The 19,027-nt window shown below is 42.9% G+C and overlaps 3 protein-coding genes across 4 annotated transcripts in view; 1 reads left to right on the forward strand and 2 right to left on the reverse strand.

Moving 5' to 3' along the window:
* Window positions 1–230: 230 nt before the first annotated feature.
* On the reverse strand, window positions 231–9,477 carry ACBD7 (acyl-CoA binding domain containing 7). 2 transcript variants are annotated; one of them, XM_009476667.2, is made up of 5 exons: window positions 9,151–9,477; window positions 8,092–8,317; window positions 766–883; window positions 600–662; window positions 231–512 (listed from the first exon to the last, which is right to left on the reverse strand). In XM_009476667.2, exons 2-5 carry the CDS (start codon window positions 8,101–8,103, stop codon window positions 439–441), a joined length of 267 nt encoding a protein of 88 aa, XP_009474942.1. In that variant the 5' UTR covers window positions 8,104–8,317; window positions 9,151–9,477; the 3' UTR covers window positions 231–438. The 2 variants fall into 2 exon arrangements, with proteins under 2 accessions (XP_009474942.1, XP_087615726.1); XM_087759600.1 differs by having other exon boundaries at window positions 8,092–8,329.
* A 269-nt stretch (window positions 9,478–9,746) lies between these two features.
* Window positions 9,747–16,581, forward strand: RPP38 (ribonuclease P/MRP subunit p38). The gene is made up of 2 exons (XM_087775736.1): window positions 9,747–9,874; window positions 12,193–16,581. The coding sequence occupies exon 2, from the start codon at window positions 12,224–12,226 to the stop codon at window positions 13,073–13,075; it is 852 nt and encodes a 283-aa protein (XP_087631862.1). The 5' UTR covers window positions 9,747–9,874; window positions 12,193–12,223; the 3' UTR covers window positions 13,076–16,581.
* A 1,785-nt stretch (window positions 16,582–18,366) lies between these two features.
* NMT2 (N-myristoyltransferase 2) overlaps window positions 18,367–19,027 on the reverse strand; it is a 33,677-nt gene continuing 33,016 nt past the window's right edge. The window contains exon 12 of the mRNA XM_087775722.1: window positions 18,367–19,024. Coding sequence (XP_087631848.1) covers window positions 19,004–19,024 — 21 coding nt within the window. The 3' untranslated portion in view covers window positions 18,367–19,003. The remainder of the gene's footprint in view (window positions 19,025–19,027) is intronic.

The following is a 19,027-nucleotide window of genomic DNA, read 5'->3' on the forward strand; positions in this document are numbered from 1 at the left end:
GGGAGTTTCTCTGATTTTTTGAAAATAAACATTGGCTTTGGGTCTTAAAGTTTTCATCTTTTCGTTCTTCTCATCTTGCATGTGCGCAAACCCTTCACTTCATTCCATAACCTCATTTGCAAAAAATGACAGCATGTTATTTTACTTTTAGAGCTTCTCTGTTTGCGTGCTCCTGTAAAAATGCTGAATATCATTTAATACCCACAAAAATCTACAATTCTTACAGAAAGTTTAATTTATTAGATTCAAATTTATTTAGAATAAGATACAATCTAAATATAGAGTATGTATGTAAATACCCTTTACAGTCAAACAGCTTATGCTTAAAAGATTTTACTGTCAGAATACACAATAAGGAGTTAGTAGTGCTTTTTCTCAACAGAGTTAGTTCAGTAGCTAATGAAGCGTTAGTTATTAGTGGGAATTATTTTGATTATTCTAGATCCCGTATTTTTCTACCATTGCTTTTGCTTTAGAGATATAGGCATTCATGGCGTCCTCCTTGGATAAACCTGCAAAGGAAAGTAAGAGTCATTATCTTTCCACACTTGTCATCCTATAAACATGACTACATAATGTAAATTTAATTGGTGTAACACCTTTCTTCAGGTTCCATGCTTCCCATTTGGCTTTGCCTTTCAAATCTAACATTCCTGGACATTCTGCCAAAATAAATGCATACCTCTGGTTATCATGCAGGTTTACATAACATTAGCTTGATTTCATCAAGATATGGCAGTAAATGTGAAGTATATATAGGAATACCAATATTAATATCTCCAACAGTAGCCTGTTTGTAGAATCCATATAGTTCCTTCAGTTCTTCATCAGTTGGTCTTGTTTTTAATTTTTTTACATCTTCCGCAGCACCATCAAAGTCAGCCTGATGAAAGAAAAGAAAGTGTTAGTTTCCCTCTCAAGGGGTGTGCTGACACAATTAAGTATAGCACTCACAGTAGTATCATTAGATATTCTCAATTACTTGGGTTTAGTGGTAAGTCTAGGCATTTTCCTATGAAAGCAGCTTAATAAAAGCATAAGCTATTAGAAAGGGAACCAGGCCTACTTAGCTGATAAGGTCAGCACTGCTAAAATAAGTAAACCTCTCTTTTCCAACAGTTTTACATCTAAACACTTGGAACCATTACAGACTGTCTAGTATCAGGGTATCTACAGATATATTCATTGCATAGGCTGCTTACATGAATATAGTGTATATGTCTTTTACAGTCACACTGGGGGTATGAAGGTGTTCATTGAACTTCAGAGCCCAGCAGTAATCTCTGACTCCTTTTGTCCCTGACTGCATGGTGTTGACTTGAGCGGCAGAGCTCGAATACCCTCTGGGGGGGACTGCCCAATTCCCCCTTCACTTCCACATCTCTCCTGCCAGGGCAGTAGGTGACCAACAGCTGGCACAGATGTACCTCACGCTGATGAGCACCGCTACTGCCAGGACCACCTTCAACTTTAGAGTTGGATCTGCATTTGCAGAAGCACGATATATCCTGCGAGATGTGCTATTACAACATATATTAAATATGTAGAAAACCAGCCTACAACTTTGTGCTAAAAGCAGTGACGTATTCAACAATGGTTTCGGCATGAGCGCTGTGGCTCTGTTTAAATAACTGAGACGCTGGCATTACCTCAGCAGTCTGTACTGTGCTTCCTTAGACCACATTTTCCTTTCTCTAGTTACAGGAAAGATTTTTTTTTTTTTTTTTTTTTTAAATAAGAAATTGTAATCCACATTTGTCTCCTTAACTGATGCCTTTCTCTTTGGCAAGCAACTGTGCTGAGCGGACCAGGTGATAGAAATAAGCAACTATGCATGAGAGCTGGGTTCATAATAGCATTTGGTATTTAAACAGAGAGAAAGGTTATTTCTGTATTTAAATTCTCACAGCCAGATTCCAAGTGCCATTCGTCTGCTTAAAGCTCTGAAACTTGGTCGTTCAATGAAGTATATGATTTGGCAGAGTTACCGCACTGAATTCTAAATCAAATGACTTCCAAATTATATTCTTAAATTGTAGTAGAGATAAGGGCTGGCGACCGGAAGATCACGTGCTGTACGGAAAGAGTGAAGGGTCGACCCTCCCTTGTCTCCGACCCTTATATCATGACACGCCCACTGCTGGGGGTAGAAAGCCCGGGTCGGCTGGAGATCTGGCGGGATAACCTTGATGTGTAGTGTTTGCTACATTAAATTAAAAACTTTATAGACTGAAAACATGTAACTATGCTTATGCAGTTTGTTCCTGTTTTAACAAAAATAATTCTCAATAAAATGCAACTGTACCACGGAATTATAGAAAAACATGAAGCTTTAAGTCCAATTTTTTGTGTCTGATTTCTTTTAAGAACAACTAAATGCTGTGGATTTTTTAATTTTTTTTTTTTTTTAACCAACCAAATATTTGGGAGTGCTGCAAGACAAATATAGGATTTTTCTAGAATTAAAAACCAGAACGCGCAGAATGTATTATACGTAATTTACAGAAACCAAAGTCACGTGCTCCAGAGTACATATAAAAGCTGAATCAATAATGTTGAAATCGCCTTACAGCATCTCTTCTCAACATTTCTTTTTTTATTTCCATGTACTCTGTTGTTTATTTAAAAAAAAAATCTGCATTCTAGCAGGAATTAAACTAATCAGGAAAACTATTTTAATTGAAGTAACTGGATTTAGTCAGCTTGGATCAGAATTAAAAACAGATTATATGGACAACAAAAGCTCTTTTGCTACTTTGTTCTGCATAAAGAAAACATAAATATTTTCTTCTACATATTTAATGTCAGAAACATGAAACCTGATTATTTGCTTTCCTGAAAGGCTAGAAAACTGGAGTGCAAGCTTTCTCACCTCAGTTGAAGGAGTAAATTATTAAACATTTCATAAAGTCTCTTCTGTCCCAATTAATCAAAGAGTTTACGTAATATTTGAGGGGCTTGTTTAGTTCTGTTTTGAACATAAACTAAAATCTTCACTGCGAGTTGCAGCTAAACTGAGTTTGAAAAAAAAAAAAAAGTGGTCTACATGATAATAAGTCCTTGAACTTTCAGGCAGAAGTTGCAGTAATACACAACTACTGCACAAATTACATACATACTGTATGAGCAGAACCTGTTCTCTGCACCGCAGTCAAATTCAGCTTTTCTGACGGCTGCAAGCTCTCGGAGTCAATACCACCTTTCTCCTCTCCGTTTGCAGAACCCGAGTGCTCTTGAGTAGGGCTCCCAAATACTTTAATGATACAGACAGTAATAGTTGCCCAATGTTCCCCTTAGAAGCTTGACAAAGTACAAATTCCACAGGTGGTACCCTACAAATAGTCACACTGGTATAAGTAAATAAATCTTGGAAAGTCTATGGAGGAGGGTCCCATTTAACAAGTTGTCATATTAGCAGCTTAATGATTTAAATTAAATAATAATAAAAGCAAAAGTTTCCCCCAAAGCCACTTCAAGCATCATTAAAGCATCTAGTTGTTACCAACTAACTAAGCCTAAGGATTTCCTCTGTTCCTTCCGTAACTGTACCTTACCTCTGATCATCTGTTGCTTATTAATGGGAGGGACGCCTACCACAGGGAAGAAACTCAAGAAGAGGACACGACACTTAACAGCAAACACTTTTCAGGACTGCAGGAGGGTTAGGAGGTATGCAATAGCATGCATAGAGTCCTCAGCCTTCACAGTATCTAGTGACCTTTTTGTAAAGTTATGCTCATGTTGAGAGGCCTTTTCTAACCTGTATAGGGTGGCATTTCGTAGTCTGAAAGCAAAGGTGTATCCCCCCACTGCCATGAAACAAACATTTTGACATTATCTTAAAGTAATAAGCTCTGCGGAGCAGGAGTTATATCTTCTGACAGGCCTGAAAAACAAGTATTTCTGGCAATTTAGCTAAACAAAATAATTTCAGTTTGATGTAATGTTTTAAACTAGCAATAGTGACATTAATATTGATGTAGATTCAGTACTTATAAATAAGAACGTCAGATACGTATATTCATGAATGGATGGTTTTGCTGGTGGTGAAGTATCTCAATGTATAGGTCAGGAGACACAGTTTTAATATTTGCCACAAAGTGCAAGTCCATTAATTTTTGTTCTTCTAAAACCCCTTTAAATTGCAGATGTTAAAAGGAAATAAATATAGAAACATTTTATGAACGTAACTATACAAGAATGAAAATCTTTATATTTCAGGTCAAATCAGTAAATGATAAACCTTTAGAAATCTCTTGTCAGCTGGCCAAGTTTTCATGATGCACACAGTAGTACAGTCTGATCCCCAAGGAACCCCTGCTGCAAAATCTTTGTAGCCACAGCTGGACTGCCATGGTTGCAATAGCTGTGGCTACAGACAGGTATTTCAGATAATTTAATTTCTTCTTTAATTATTGAATGTGTTGAACAGCAATTAAGTAAAGACCAGTACAAAGAAACTCCTCCTAATTACTCTGTAAGCTATGGCATTAGAATTTCATTGGACTTCATAAAGTTTACAGCCCAAGTTGTAACAGTATTTTCCTTAGGATCAGTTGGTAGGATAATGCGAAAACTGTCTGTTCTCCACATCTGCTTGTTCTTGATGTCATAGAAGAAAAATCCATAAAACAAGAAAACAATAATCTCAAATTTGATTAGAGAAATCAGTTCTTTCTCCAGAAATGATAGCTTTGATAGCTTCTAGCTTAGGCGCAAACAAAACCATTTTGAATCATGCATCATTCAATCCTTGGCTTATCCTAGATGCTCAAAAGAGAAGCATCTTTGGCCATAAAAGAAAAAAACCAGTGCTTTAGTAATTAATCACAGTCCATAGTTCATGTGTGCTTCTTGTAAGCAACATAAAGTCCTCACTATGAGGAATTCATAATATTTGTAACAGTAATATTCGCTTTCATGAAAGCCTTGCAATCTTCATTTTTCTCATGCGGTATTTTCTCTTGTTCTCCTTCTGTAGGGTAACTGTACCAAATTTCCTATGACCACCTGAAATGCTTCAGCAAGTTCAGATGTTAAACTCAATTTTTCACCAAAAATTGCCAAGGGCCATAGAAAGTAAGTAAATATCACTATCCTTCCTTTTAGAAGCAAAACCAGAAAGGTGAATGCACACGCCCTGAGGCCAGCAAGTCGCCAACAGCGCGGGGAGAGGATTCAGGGCTCTGGGGCATGAGTGCGCTGCCCTGTGCCTTAGGCATAGCATGGGTGCCTTCGGCCTGGGAGCATGGGGGTGGACGGACACGTCGCTATAAGATAAACCGGAGTCTGAACTCACACTGCTTGTGAGACTGTTTGCAGGACTTTTTACCTCACTATACACCTTGACAGATAGGTAGCTCATGCATCCACGAAGATAGGCCCGGTCCACTTTGTGCCTCCCTCAGGGCAGGAGCAAGGACATGGGCGCCTACTGTGGAGGAACTCAGATGCTCTGAATTTACACCCTGCCTTACCCCAGCGTCCCTCCAGACATGCCATGCTGCTGCGCAAGGTTTCAGACACTGCTGCATTAGAATACGAAGGAGTTTTGCACTCAGGTACCAGAACTGTAGTCTAATTATGCAGAAACACATGTCCGCACATGCACTAACAAAAATACTTTTAATAGATATACAGCATTTATTGTGGAGATGTGCTCAATGAGGGGAATCAAAATCAGCAATGCAACTAGCTTAGTACTGAATTAAAAATAGTGTCCAAAAGAAACTGGAACTGTACATCTTTGACACGTCTAAAACCAAAGCATTTGTATTCACACTGTTGGTACAGATATATAAAAGGGATGTACGTTTGCTTATGAAAATAAATGTGATGGGCCACCACCCTTAAGTTTTATTTTATAGGTAAAATTTTATTAAAATAAATATTTCATTCTTAATTCAAACACCAGTAGATGTGACATACTTGACTATACCTATCCCTCACTCCTACATCTCTCGATATTATCCATACACGTACAAACAAAACCAGCATTCATGTTCTGTTAAAAGTAAGATTATGAAGCGGTATCAATAATAAAACATAACTGAGTTGCCACAATTGATTAAATAAGTTTTATCTTTATACTGTGGCCACTACAGCATGTGGGCCTGTGCCAGCATTGATGTACAAGGACTATTCAAGTCAGTGGAAATCTTCCACATGCCTTGAATTGTTTTCTGATCTAAACTTCACAATAAGAATGAACCAGAAGCTTTGTTAGACTTGTACAGACAAAAGAGAACTCAAAAAAATAAAGGAAGGAAACCCTTAAGTAAATAAGCTTCTTATCTTCATATACTTTTATTCTATTTAGATCTACAGGCCAATATCACAAGATACTGTTTTAAAAATATGCAAATCCATATCTTGTGCAGCAAGAAATATGCAAAAATGAAATTTAAATACTAAACACTTCTTTCTTCATCTCCCTCTAGCCAATCATTGTACACAGACTGTTACTTACGATTTGCTTGCTTACACAACATGCTTAGGAGCAGCCTATAAAAATATAATTTCGTTTTAATCATGTGCTGATACAATTCCCTTCAACTCCTCAAGTTAAAGGCATAAGTAAATATACAGACATAAACATACACAGATGCATTAAAGATAAACGCACAAATTATCACGCTATTGTGACACTCTTTTTGCAAAGAAAAAAGCTTGAATGAATTCTTCATTTACAGCAGAATATTTTACCAGTTTGCAAAACTTATAAATGTTTTACAGCCTCCCTGATGAAAACATTGTTTTATTTATTTTGTTCTCATTCCCATACAGCTTGATACAATGAATTTTAAGGATATGGATGGTAGCTGTCAACCACAGAGACAGTGGATAGAAAACCTCTATAACGTCTAATGCAGGATGTGTAGGATACCGTAATATTTTAACCACTGATTTTTGTGTGAAAGTGTAACTGTATACAGCAATGGCATATCATACTGCACTCAGCTCTTTCTAATAGTGATTTATGGCTCATTGCTTAAACATCAAGATAATAAATTTATTTTCTAGAGTGAATTCAAGGCAGAATAAAACAAACTCTAATTTTAGTGATCACTAACTAAACAAAGGCGGTGTTAACGTTTGGGATTTGGCAATTCTGACCCACTGAAGAAACAGGATTCTTCGTCTTAGCTGTAAAATGCCACAATGAAACCTCTGTACCATTCGACATAATTGCAGCTCACAAGAAAATTGCTGAGCTACTGGCAATACACTCCCTGCATCTAGGTCAGAGCATTATGTTGCTCACTCTTTGCAAAACACGCACACTAACCAAGCTGAGACAGACATTATATTGAGACCAGGATAAAAGGGCTTGCAAATTCTGAAGTGAAAGGGATAATAGAAAGCCTAATGAAGAAAAACAGCCTAATCCATCAGGCCTGGGCAAGACAAGGGAAGAATGCATAGTTTGCTACAAAGGTAGGAGGCTAAAAGCCAGCAATGCAGATAATTTCCTCAAGAACTATTTAAATCTATAGTCAGAGAGAAGGTAGAAGGAAGCTTTCTGTAGCCAAAAGGTAGAATGTAGAAGCTTTCCTACCAAAACACAAGCCCATCAAAATGTACCACTCCAAAGATGCACACACCCTAAAAAAATATGCACAACCCCCTTAAAAATTATTCACACTTCCCAAAGGCACATATACCACTGCTTCAGTGTCAGAAGTTTCCCACCACCTTTTATAGCTCCAAGTAACTAGCTAGATCCTAAAAAAATAAATATGTACCTACCTTTCAATGCATAATCCAGTCCTAGCAAACTCAGATGCACACATGAAGAAAAATAATTCACGCATGCTCTAAACAGGTAAAGCTCCAAAAAATTACATGACCTATGAATAGTTCAAGGTAAGTAGCATGTCTCTCACCCTCCACTTGCAAGAAGTAATGCATTATTTAACCTCCAAAGGCTTAGGCAAATTTCCCACGCCACAAGGTAACCTTGATTTTGCAGTAATAATCCTTATGCTAAAGAAATACCACTGTCTCTGACAAGGCACTGCACAGACGGACAGTGCATCCCTCCCTCTCCTCTCCTTGCATCCCTGTCTCACCAAATGCAGAATTGCTGACCTGGAGAGTCATGATGCTGCGAGGATGCCCAGGGAACGGCCTCGCTCCCTTCTCCGGCAGGGACGCGGCGCTTCTGCCTCTCAGCTCCTGCAGCACGAGCGCGGCGGCGGGGGCCGCGCTCCACGGAGGGTGTTGGGCTGGGTACAAGTGACCTCAGCTCGCTTGCCGCAGCAAGGCCACGCCAGGGCAGGACACGGGGGCTCGCTCCCACTGTGCTTCTTGGGACCTGCGGAGACAACTGAGCGGCTACAAATGATGGGGGAAGGGCAGCGAGGGCATTAAGCCCCCACTAGTTTCTTCAGAAAGCCTGAGCTTGTTTCCATACCCCTGAGGATTAGGCCACCAGCCTGAGAGCAGAGATACAGCAAGACTTCCAAGCCATTTGTTTGAAAAAGGAATTTCTTGAGTGATTTGAACCACAACCAGCCCAGTTACTGCAACTGTTCCCTCTGCCGCAGCCCCTGCTCATGCCCGTGCCTGTGCCCAGCCCTGCCTGGGATCTCGCACCCACCAGCTGCAACTCCATGTGGGTCATCCCAGGAATACCACACAGGAGCAGTTACACACACAAAATACCTTGAGAATGCTGTATTTTCCTTTGCTCTACTAAATACAGAATTAAAAAAAGAATATTAAATGAACTGATAAACTAGCCTACAACAGCAACCATTAAAGGAAAAAAAATCCATCCCTGCTTATCTATTGTATCAATTCATAAATTATTTATATTCACACCTCTATACATTTATATTCAGCATTCCTCAAGCATGGTTTAATTACAATGCTATATGCTTCAGCATTTTTTAAATCCACGAACTTCCATAAATCTGGGACTTAACAAGAAAACAAAAGGAGATTAAAAAAAATTTGAAAGCGACTCCATCAACTCTCGTCTCCAGCGCCAGGAAGCGACGACACTCTGCTCTTTCAGGTACAAGAGGCTGCGCGCAACCACGTTGTGCACTAAGGTGAATGAATATAGAAACCCAATGTGTTTGTAAAGATTTGTTAATGGCTCACGGCAGATTGTGGGCAACGCTGAACGTAACCAGCTCTTACCTGTCACCTTATTGTTAGTTACAGAATACGACGTACGCGCACAATACACCGCATGTTAAACGGCAGTGAGAGATGCCCCTATTGCTGTAAAGTCCCTGTGAAGCACCTGCTGACGTGACTTGGCCATGACTTCATTAGATGACGTACAACAAAGCAGATGTACTATCACCTACAAAGCAATTTATGGTAGCGTTCAAAACGAGGAAACGCCAGTGCTGGACCCGCGGCGGGACCCGCCAAGCGCAGGCTTCTGGCACCAGCGTTTTAACGCTGCCTTTCATCGGACGGCAAGGCGCTGCTTCTCCCGACGGCCTGGCCGCAGCCCCGGGGCCGGCGGCGGGCGGCCTCCCGGGGAGCCCGGCCCGCCCCGCCACGCCGCCCGGCCGCGCCACCCCAGCCGGGGCTCGGGTGCGGGCGGCTCCGCGCTGCACCCGCCGCCCGTGACCAGCCGGGCGCTTCTCGGCCCGGCCGGCCGAGCTACGCGCTCCCCGCCATCGCCGCCTGCCGCCGGGCCGCTCCCGCGCCGCTCCGCCTCAGCCCGCTCCGGACACGGCCCGGGCGGCGGCGGCTGAGGGCGGCCGGAGGGGGGCGGCGGCGGGGAGAGCCCGCCGCGGCGGCGCAGAGGCGGGCCGCGGGGCGGAGCGGGGCCGCGCTGGGCGCCGACGTGCTGCGGCCGGCGGCGTGCGCCCGGGAAGCGCGGCGGCTGGCGCGGGCCGCGGCGGAGGTAGGGCTCGCTCGCCGCCGGCGGGAGCGGGGCGGTTGCGGCCCGGGCCCTGTTGCGGCCCGGCGGTCGGGCGGGGGAGGCCGGCCCGCTCCCGCGGCGGCGGCAGTCTGGGCCCGGCCCGGCCTGCAGCTGCTCCGCGGGCGGGTAGTGGCGCGGCGGCCCCGGGGAGGCGGCTGCGGGGGGCCAGGCGGTGAGGTGGCGGGGCCGCGGGCGGGGTGGGCGCTCTGCTGGGCCGTGTTTCAGTCCGCGTTGCCGTGCCGGGGGCTGGCTGAAGGCTGAAGGCGCTCACGCCGCGGCCTGGCGGGGAGGCGGCTGGGGAGGGGCCTCTGGCGGCGGCCAGCGTGGGCGCTGCTCCCCGCTCCTCCCTTCGGCGGGCAGCGAGGGGCCGGGACAGCGGTGCGAGGTGCAGGGGCCTCGCCTTTCTTTTTTTGTCTCGTTGCTGTATTTCCTATTCCTCCATGCTTGTGTTCCTCAGTAGCGCCCGTTTTGAAAAGAAAAATGTAATCTTTCAACGGTGAAATCTCTTGTGTTTTGCTCCTTTCTCATATACGAGTCTGTTGCTGACTTTGCGTGATACCCCCTGTAAAAGGTCATCAGAGCATCCCTAATTAAAAGCTTTTAAAAACGATAACCCAGAGCTCTTTTTTTTTTTTTTTTTTTAAACCTATCATAAGCTTCCATTTCTAACTCAGGCACGTGTAAGATTGCTAGTGGTCATTTCCATTCTTTAGTTGTTTCCACTTTTTGGTTGTTGCCACTGTGATGGGAAGCAAAGGGGACTAGACAACTGCATGGACGATAGCTCCATGAAGGACTAATAAACCAAGTCGGCAGATCTTCCATCCCTGATGCAGCCATTCCGGGAGCTCGGGAGCAGAGGGGAACGGCGGCCCTGCCCTCCCCGGACAGTTTCTCCAGTTCCCAGTGCTGGAGGCAGACGCCTGGGCTGGATGGACCATCGCCTGGGTGGCCCTGCAGGGCATTTCGTAGGCTCTTCTGAGCGAGGGACGCGGTGCTTTGTTGTATTTTGAAATACTTAATGCAGTTTTACTGTTCTCTGAAAACTGCTTCTGTGTTTTCGACTCTCGTTGTGGATAACAGCTTCACAGTTCGCATTGCACTGATCGAACCCCATTTGATGCATTTCCCCTGCTGGCTTCCAGACAAGGGTTTAACTGAGGGAAAATCCTTCCAGATAGATGTTGCTTTATGGCAGTACCTACTGTTGGGGAAATTTCAGTGAAGATGGCATTTGTCCTTTTTTTAATTTTATATCGGGGTAGCTTACTACCAGTACACAGAGAACTGATATGAATAGCAAAATGGTATCTTGTGAATATCTAAAGGCTGCCACTCAAGAGATGTACATAAATGCTATCCATAGGCCTACTTGGGTAACTACGAAACCTAGGAGAGAGTCATGTCATATTTCTCCCGATTTGAAACCTGAACTGTGCTTATTCTGTAAGCTTGGCTGTGCAGCAATGAAGATATAACTAGTTTAGCAAGGAGATGATGAATAGTAACCCAAGCAGGAGTATGGGGGCTTACTGAGTTACCAGGGCCTGTCATCAGGCCTGCTTTCATGTCTGCACTGTTACTCTGGACTGGATCAATCAGAGCTAGAACAATTACACTTTCTTTGCTCCTGTTTCATTTTTCTCATCCCTAAAGGCATGGTCTAGGTGACACAAGAGTAAAAGACCCCTTCTGAACTTTCTGGAGGCCTGTAGAGGATTGCCTTCCTTCACTGAAAGCATAAATTAAGAGTCTGCAGATTTCTATCATACCTTCTAAATGCAGACAAACACAAGACATGGATTAAAGAATAAAAAGGCAAATTAAAGTTTTAAAAATCCTAAATAAATTCAGGAACTTGGAGCTTGTTTCATGTTGTGATTCTGTTTGTTTTGGGTTTTTTTCCATAATAATGCTACAGTGCAGCTGTGCAACAGTGAAAATTGGTGCTTCAACTTGTCTTTCTGTTTTGTTTTGTGTTTTTGTTGTTTTTTAATCTGTAATACCTCCAGCTGCTTTCCTTCAGCTTCGGAAGGGTCTCTTGTCACTGGTGTTGCCTTGCTGTCAAGTCTGCTGCATTTTTTTATTTATTAAAAAAAAAAAAGGCAGCACAGCATGTGCCTTGTGGAAGATTTGTTAAGGATTAGCACTGAGCTAATGTGAGGAGGGTGATAATTGCCAGTATCACTTTGAGATGTGATGTTTCTCTTCTGCATTCCCAAGAGAAGCTTCTGATAATGATGTCCACAGCAAACAGTACACTATTTGAACTAATGTTTACCTCTTTCTTCCGTTTACAGTTAGGGTGGCAAAACACAAAAGAGCCTCAGGATGGCTGTAGTGCAGCAAGGGACCGCAACGCTTCGTAAAGCAAAGAAAATCACTGTAAAAACATCTCTAGATAACCCCTTTGTTTTTCAGTGGAAAACCATAGAAGGAGAAGATATGCATTTTATACTGCAGACCTTAGAAGAAAGGATTAAACATATTGGACTTAAAAAGATTGAGACTCCAAGAAAGAAAAAACGTTCCCTTACAAAAAAACAAATGGAAGGAAAGTGTGATGCTAGCACCAAGGAACTCCCTAAAGAAGAGGAAACAGAAGGCCATCGACAAAAACCAGGATGGACTGACATAAGTATCAGAAGACAGCTTGCTATTGGAGTTAATGAAGTTACAAAAGCATTGGAAAAAGATGAACTTCTTCTCTTGCTGGTGTGCAAGTCTGCAAAACCTGCCATGATCACATCGCACCTCATTCAGCTGAGCGCAAGTCGAGCCACACCAGCAGGCCAGGTTCCCCGTCTCAGTGAAACAGTTGCACCACTTCTTGGCTTAACATCCATTTTAGCACTAGGCTTTAAAAAGCAGTCAGATAAATTTACCGAAGCAATAGAAGCAATAATTCCAAAGATACCAGCTTTGGAAGTGCCATGGTTTCAGTACAGAACTGAAGAATCCGTGGCCTATGCACATACAGATTCTTCAGAAAATCAGGAACCCGAGCAGCTTGCAGAGGCGCTGGGGGATGAGCTCACAAGGCAGAAGCGGAAGCGTACAGAAAGCAATCAGCTCGATCTTTCAAATGTAATTTTGCAGCCTTTGAAAATCAAGAAACTTGTTCCAAATCCCAATAAGATAAAGAAACCACCTCGCAAAAAGAAAAAAGCTCTTTCAGCATAACTGTTTTTAGTTTGGTTCTTCATTTTAAACTGATTTTTTTAATGCGGTATGGAGTACAGCTCTAACTGAAGTATTTTGTGAGGCTTTACAGTGTAAAGCACTTGAATACAAGGTGAACTTGATGTTGCACTCAGTTGATGTACTTCCTGCTTTAATAAAGAATATTGCTCACACTTGTGCCTGTCTTTTACCTGGGGGGTAAATATTTCATTTGCAGCAGGAGATCACAGAGTTAAAATCAGTAATGAATAGGCTGAAGTAATTTAAGACATAAAGAGTACATCTTTGGAATTAATGCAAAGCATTAAACAAACTTTGTGTTTTTATACAGATGAACATGCTTCAAGCAAGATGGATTTGAGTTAAGTATAATTATTCAAACAAATCAATACCAAAAGTGAAAGTTTATTTAAACAAAGGTCCATGCCGGTACAACTCTTTTAAAGCTGGTTCAATCCTTGTTTCAACTAAACAGCTGTAACAGCACTGGCAGACTTCCCTTTTGAACTTCCATAGTTTGCTCTGCTGAGCAATAAACTTGTTTTTGTCAAGAATGTATGCAGACTTCGGTTCCATCTAATACCTGTGTTCGATATGCTGAAGGAAAATCTTTTATTTTCAAATATAGAACAAAACCAAATTACTACTGCTGCATTTTGAAGAAAAGACTTCCGTATGCAAACTGTTAACACACATATCCCATGAGAAAATGCAAACTAACCTGAACTCAATTTGACTTCTAAATGGAGTGATAAAATTATTTCCTGGGAAGCTGAGATAAGCCACGTACCATTGTATGTAAATTAGATGACAGCTATAACCACTACAAGACTGAAAACATACGACATAACTTTTGAGTTTCCTTTAGTTTTACTGGGGACTACAACCAGTTTCCTAATGAGACAGTTGTGTTGTAGGAAGGAAAGGGAATAGAATCATAGAATCATTTAGGTTGGAAAAGACCCTTAATATCAACTCCAACTGATAACCTAGCACTGCCAAGTCCACCACTAAACCATGTCCCTAAGCACCACATCTACACGTCTTTTAAATACCTCCAGGGATGGGGACTCAACCACTTCCCTGGGCAGCCTCTTTCAGTGCCTGACTACCCTTTCAGCGAAAAAATTTTTCCTAATGTCCAACCTAAACCTCCCCTGGTGCAGCTTGAGGCCATTTCCTCTCGTCCTATCGCTTGATACTTGGGAGAAGAGACCGACCCCCACCTCGCTCCAGCCTCCGTTCAGGTAGTTGTAGAGAGCAATAAGGTCTCCCCTCAGCCTCCTCTTCTCCAGGCTAAACAACCCCAGCTCCCTCAGCCACTCCTCATAAGACTTGTGCTCTAGACCCTTCACCAGCTTCGTTGCCCTTCTTCGGACACGCTCCAGCACCTCGATGTCCTTCTTGTAGTGAGGGGCCCAAAACTGAACACAGTACTCGAGGTGTGGCCTCACCAGTGTCGAGTACAGGGGGACGATCACCTCCCTGGTCCTGCTGGCCACACTATTCCTGATACAAATAGTGCTGCAGCAAAGAGTTGTTCGGACAACCAAAACCAATGGCCTAGGAATTTACTTGGCGCTCTATATTTTAAGCAAAAGTCAGTATGGTACTGTAGAAGAAAGCGTAAAATACTGTGGTGGGTTGACCCTGGCTGGATGCCAGGTGCCACCAAGGCGCTCTGTCACTGCCCTCCTCAGCAGGATGGGGCAGGAGAAAATGAGACAGAAAAAACCAACCTCGTGGGTCAAACTAAAGGCAGTTTAATAAAAGCAAAAGCAAAGGCCGTGCACAGAAGCAAAAGGAAAACAAAGATTTTATTCTCTACTTCCCATTACCAGGCGATGTCCAGTCACCTCCTGGGAAGCAGGGCTTCAATACACAGAGCAGTTGCTCCAGAAGACAAACAACATAAACAACTGCTGTCCCCCTCCTCCTCCTTTCTCTTAGCTTTTATTGCTGAGCAGACATCATATGGTGTAGAGTATCCCTTTGGTCAGTTTGGGTCAGCTGTCCTGGCTCTGCCCCCTCCCAAGATCTTGCCCACCCCCAGCCTACTGGTGAGGGGAAGGAAACCTTGGAGAGACAGCCTTGATGCTGCGCCAGCACTGCTCAGCAGTAGCCAAGACACCCGTGTGTTACCAACACCTTTCTAGCTACCAATGCAAAGCCCAGCACTATGAGGGCTGCTACGGGGAAAATTAACTCCATCTCAGCCAAACCCCATACAAATACCGTAACTGAGTTACTCTGTTGTTCCTTAAGGATGGAATTTAATGTTGTAGTTTTCAGAGATTTGCTAATCCAGACTTTTAGTGCCATCAGCTAGCTGATCTGTGTTTTGGATCTATTTAAAAGTGAGGGTAGTTCATACTAACTATGAAGGGAGGCAGTAGCAGTGATTCTGTAGTCATGATGCTCCCTGAAATTTAAACAAAACAAAGACATTTAATGCTAAGATTTTTCCCCTCCCTGGCTGAGGGTGGCAAGGAGGGAAAGTTTTTTGCCTTGCTTCATAGTCCTTCACACGTCATATACTTTGGCTTTTTGGATGCATAAAATTTTGAAGGCATGCTAGAACTGGTGTATTTAATTCTCATGCTGGCTAACTGTAACATTTAAATCTTTAAACAGAGCATGAGGATTAGCTTTGGTAAAGAACGTAAGCACAGCAATCATCTTTCAAGCACTTTGCTGCCTGCCCAGGTCTGTAGCTCTCTTCAGGGGTTTGTGTCCCCTCTGCAGATCAAAAGTTACTCTAGGAAAGAAATTATAGAAGATGTTTCAAAAGACTGGTGGGAAAGGTGGCAGAGTGAGCCTTAAGTTTGCCAATCTTTGTTAAACCGTCTACTAGGTTTTGAGGAGTCTTACCTGGCAGCTGTTCGTAGCAAGCTTAATGCACAGGCAGGTTCAACTCTGGAAACAACAACAGAAGAGCCTCCCCTGTTGAGCTGCTGGCAGGGGCACCACCATCGATAATACACTTTAGTTAAGTACCTGCTTAGGAAGCGAGAGTGAGTTGCCACAATTTCCACCTCCTGAGCAACTGTCCTGTTGCATGGGTGCAGCCGGGGACACCTTCAAGATTCACATTCTCTTGGTGCTGTAATACTTCAGCAAAGCACTTGAGGTGAAGAGCATGGCTAGCCAAAAGGTTTGAGCACTCCACAGGGACAGAAGAGACCATGCTGGATTACACAGCTCTTCGGTAACACACACAGGTTCATGAACGGGACTCCAGGAACTGCCCCAACGCTTAGGGCTCAGATGCCTGCTACCCTCACACGCTCTGGCCCTGGAAGTCTTCTCTCTCAGCTACAGCGCTGCACAGCTGCTACAGGAGCACGACTCTGCCGTCCTTCCCCTCAGTTAACATGCAGCGTGAGCCAGAAAACAAGACAGAGATGTTTACCCCTCAGATTCAGAAGCAAAAGGCACTGTTTTCCCAGAAGACAGCACAAGAGTGGCCACGCTCCTTCACTCATGTGCAATCACCCCAAGATCAGGGCAAAGAGCCAGGCTGCAGGAAATCCACGTTCACGTCTGTCTTCTACCTGGACATATTTGGTCCCATCATGGCCTCAACATTTTTCCAAACAATAGTACTGGGGAGGATTTGCCTTCTGATTTCAGAGAAGAGAGGAGAAAAGAAAATGCCTGCCTACCATTTCTTCTACTTTTTTTTTTTTTTTTGAGGGGAGGGAAGTCAGAGAACATGAGTGTACCATTCACCTAGCATTCAAGACCACCCATCCGGATTAGGGAGAGTTGGGCCATGATCGCTTCTTAGCAAGGACAGAGCTATGCCCTGCTGTCCTCAAGTTAGGCAGCAGCTTGGCAAGGACTGCCGAGGCTCTGCCTTTAGAGCTGAAGCAGAAGGTACCGAGTCCCTTGGTGAACCTCCTCATCCCAGCAGGCTCCAATGTGAATGCCCAGCCAGGAAGGCACCTTCCTGCCTTTTGCAAGTTAAGAATGTAAGTCTTGGATGGAGTTGAGATTAAATCCTTCTTGTTACCTCAGGTATCACTACCATCAATTATATTTTCAGGCAGTTAATTCTGCTCAGACCTCATACAGGGAGTCAAAGCTCCCTCTGCACCATCCCTTAACGGATGCTACTAGCAGACAGGTATCGCAGTGGCTGGCGTTCTAAAGCCCAACTGCACCATTAGATGTCTGAAAGATCTCCTTTGAAACCCTTCTGAATTCATGAGGTCCCAAGCTGGTGCATAGCCAAGGGTCAGACAAACCACGTTCAACCCCTTCCTTTGTTTGAAGGAGGTCGAATGCTTTACTCACAACGCAAGCAGGGAAAGTATTTATCACTGTCTCTGGGGCAGAATCCTCTCACCACAATTTAACAAGAAAAAGAAACCAAACCACAAACCATTCACACACTGGAAAAGGAACGGGAAGAAAGAAAAACCGCGCTGCTATAAGGAGGTGGGTAGGGCTAGCAGTTATGAAGAACAGACAAATTTATCTTCATCTAAATTGATGTTTTCAGGTACAGAATGCAACTTTCAGCAAAATCTGCTGTCAGAATTACAGGCATGTTTAAAAGGAAAGTTTAGACATTTGCATTTCATGAGATATTCAAGTCACATTCAAAAGATGCTCACAGCACAGAGGCTTCACTACCACAATTTGGCACTTTCAGCTAGAACAGTTTCTTACTGCAAATTTTCTCGGTGCTCACGTTACTGCAGCATCCGTGAGCTGAAAGAACTGCTATCATATCTAGCTACGACGCTACGCTGGAATGCATATAAAGTGCTTCAGAAGCTGCTCTGGTTGCCGAGCATTCATGAGGGAATTCAAACAGCTCCCCCAACAACAAACATCAGCCCTCCTACAATTTGGGAAGCGCAGTACACAGACTTCCAAGGACTGCGGGTAGAGCATTTCTCTTCTGCTTACCAGCCACATATATAGCAAAACTTCTTGTTCCAAAGTCAGGATAAAAACACTACCAGGAACAATTTATGAATACGTATTTACACAAGATACTTTTCATTAGAATTACAGACTTCATAGGAAATCAAAGTAGACAAAGGAATATGTGCAATTTCGCAGAAGCGTTGAAAACATTCAAACTATAAATATCCTGATAGCACTACTAAAATTCTTAGTTTTACACACAGGCTGATGTTATTCTACTGAGGAAAAACTAAGGTTTTGTGCCACAACTGTAAATTAAGTACAGTAATGTATTATCATTCCGGCAACATAGATAACACCTGCACTGAACAGTGCGATACTGTTAAATCAATCCACTGATCTATTGAAGATCAAAGTACAAATCTGTATTTTTATTGATTTGGCAGCGTTGCTTATGGAGAAACAAATGCACTGGTTAAACCAGTACACTGTCATACTGCTCCAGTTACAAAAACATCCAGGACTTTCATAGAGCTACAAACGTATCGTACTTCATGATTTTCCCCCAAATGATGATATCCACGTGAAGTAAATAAGCAAAGATACTCAAGTTTGTATCCTTCATTCTGTTACACTGACAAACATACACCACCACTTAATAAATAGAAATGCAGCAGTTCATCCACATAATAGCAAATATTTTTGTACCCTAATCCACCACTGAAGTTCAGTTTGTACAAAACAGTCTTTTCTACAGAGTGGAAAAAAAATACCTTCTTCTCATCAAGGTGCAAGCTAAGCTTTGAAACTTAAATGAATGTGCTTTTATTCTTTTCATGGACAATAAAAGAGTTTCATGGACCTTCGATTTATCTGAAAATGCATAAATTTGGTCACATATGGATGCCATCATTGTTCAGGTTTAATGGACTATTTCAGTATCACTGACGTTGTGCTTTTACTCCTCTTGAACAATACCATTCCAAGAGTTATGGAGATCAAATTAACTCAAATGATGACCTCAGAGTTCTATAAACATAAGTGTCCTCATTGTAATACAAGACCAACCTA

The sequence above is a fragment of the Nipponia nippon genome, unplaced genomic scaffold, assembly GCF_047370975.1.
Source record: "Nipponia nippon isolate SJK-2023a ecotype South Korea unplaced genomic scaffold, ASM4737097v1 scaffold_1, whole genome shotgun sequence".
Taxonomy (NCBI): Eukaryota; Metazoa; Chordata; class Aves; order Pelecaniformes; family Threskiornithidae; genus Nipponia; species Nipponia nippon.

Excerpts from the sequence above, each read along its gene's own strand:
- ACBD7 (XM_009476667.2), bottom strand. Across the intron at positions 663-765 it reads TGTTGGAGATATTAATATTG|AATGTCCAGGAATGTTAGAT; the intron begins GTATTCCTATAT and ends TTATTTTGGCAG. Across the intron at positions 513-599 it reads AGCATGGAACCTGAAGAAAG|GTTTATCCAAGGAGGACGCC; the intron begins GTGTTACACCAA and ends TTTCCTTTGCAG.
- RPP38 (XM_087775736.1), top strand. The coding sequence starts at position 12,224 with ATGGCTGTAGTGCAGCAAGGGACCGCAACGCTTCGTAAAGCAAAGAAA.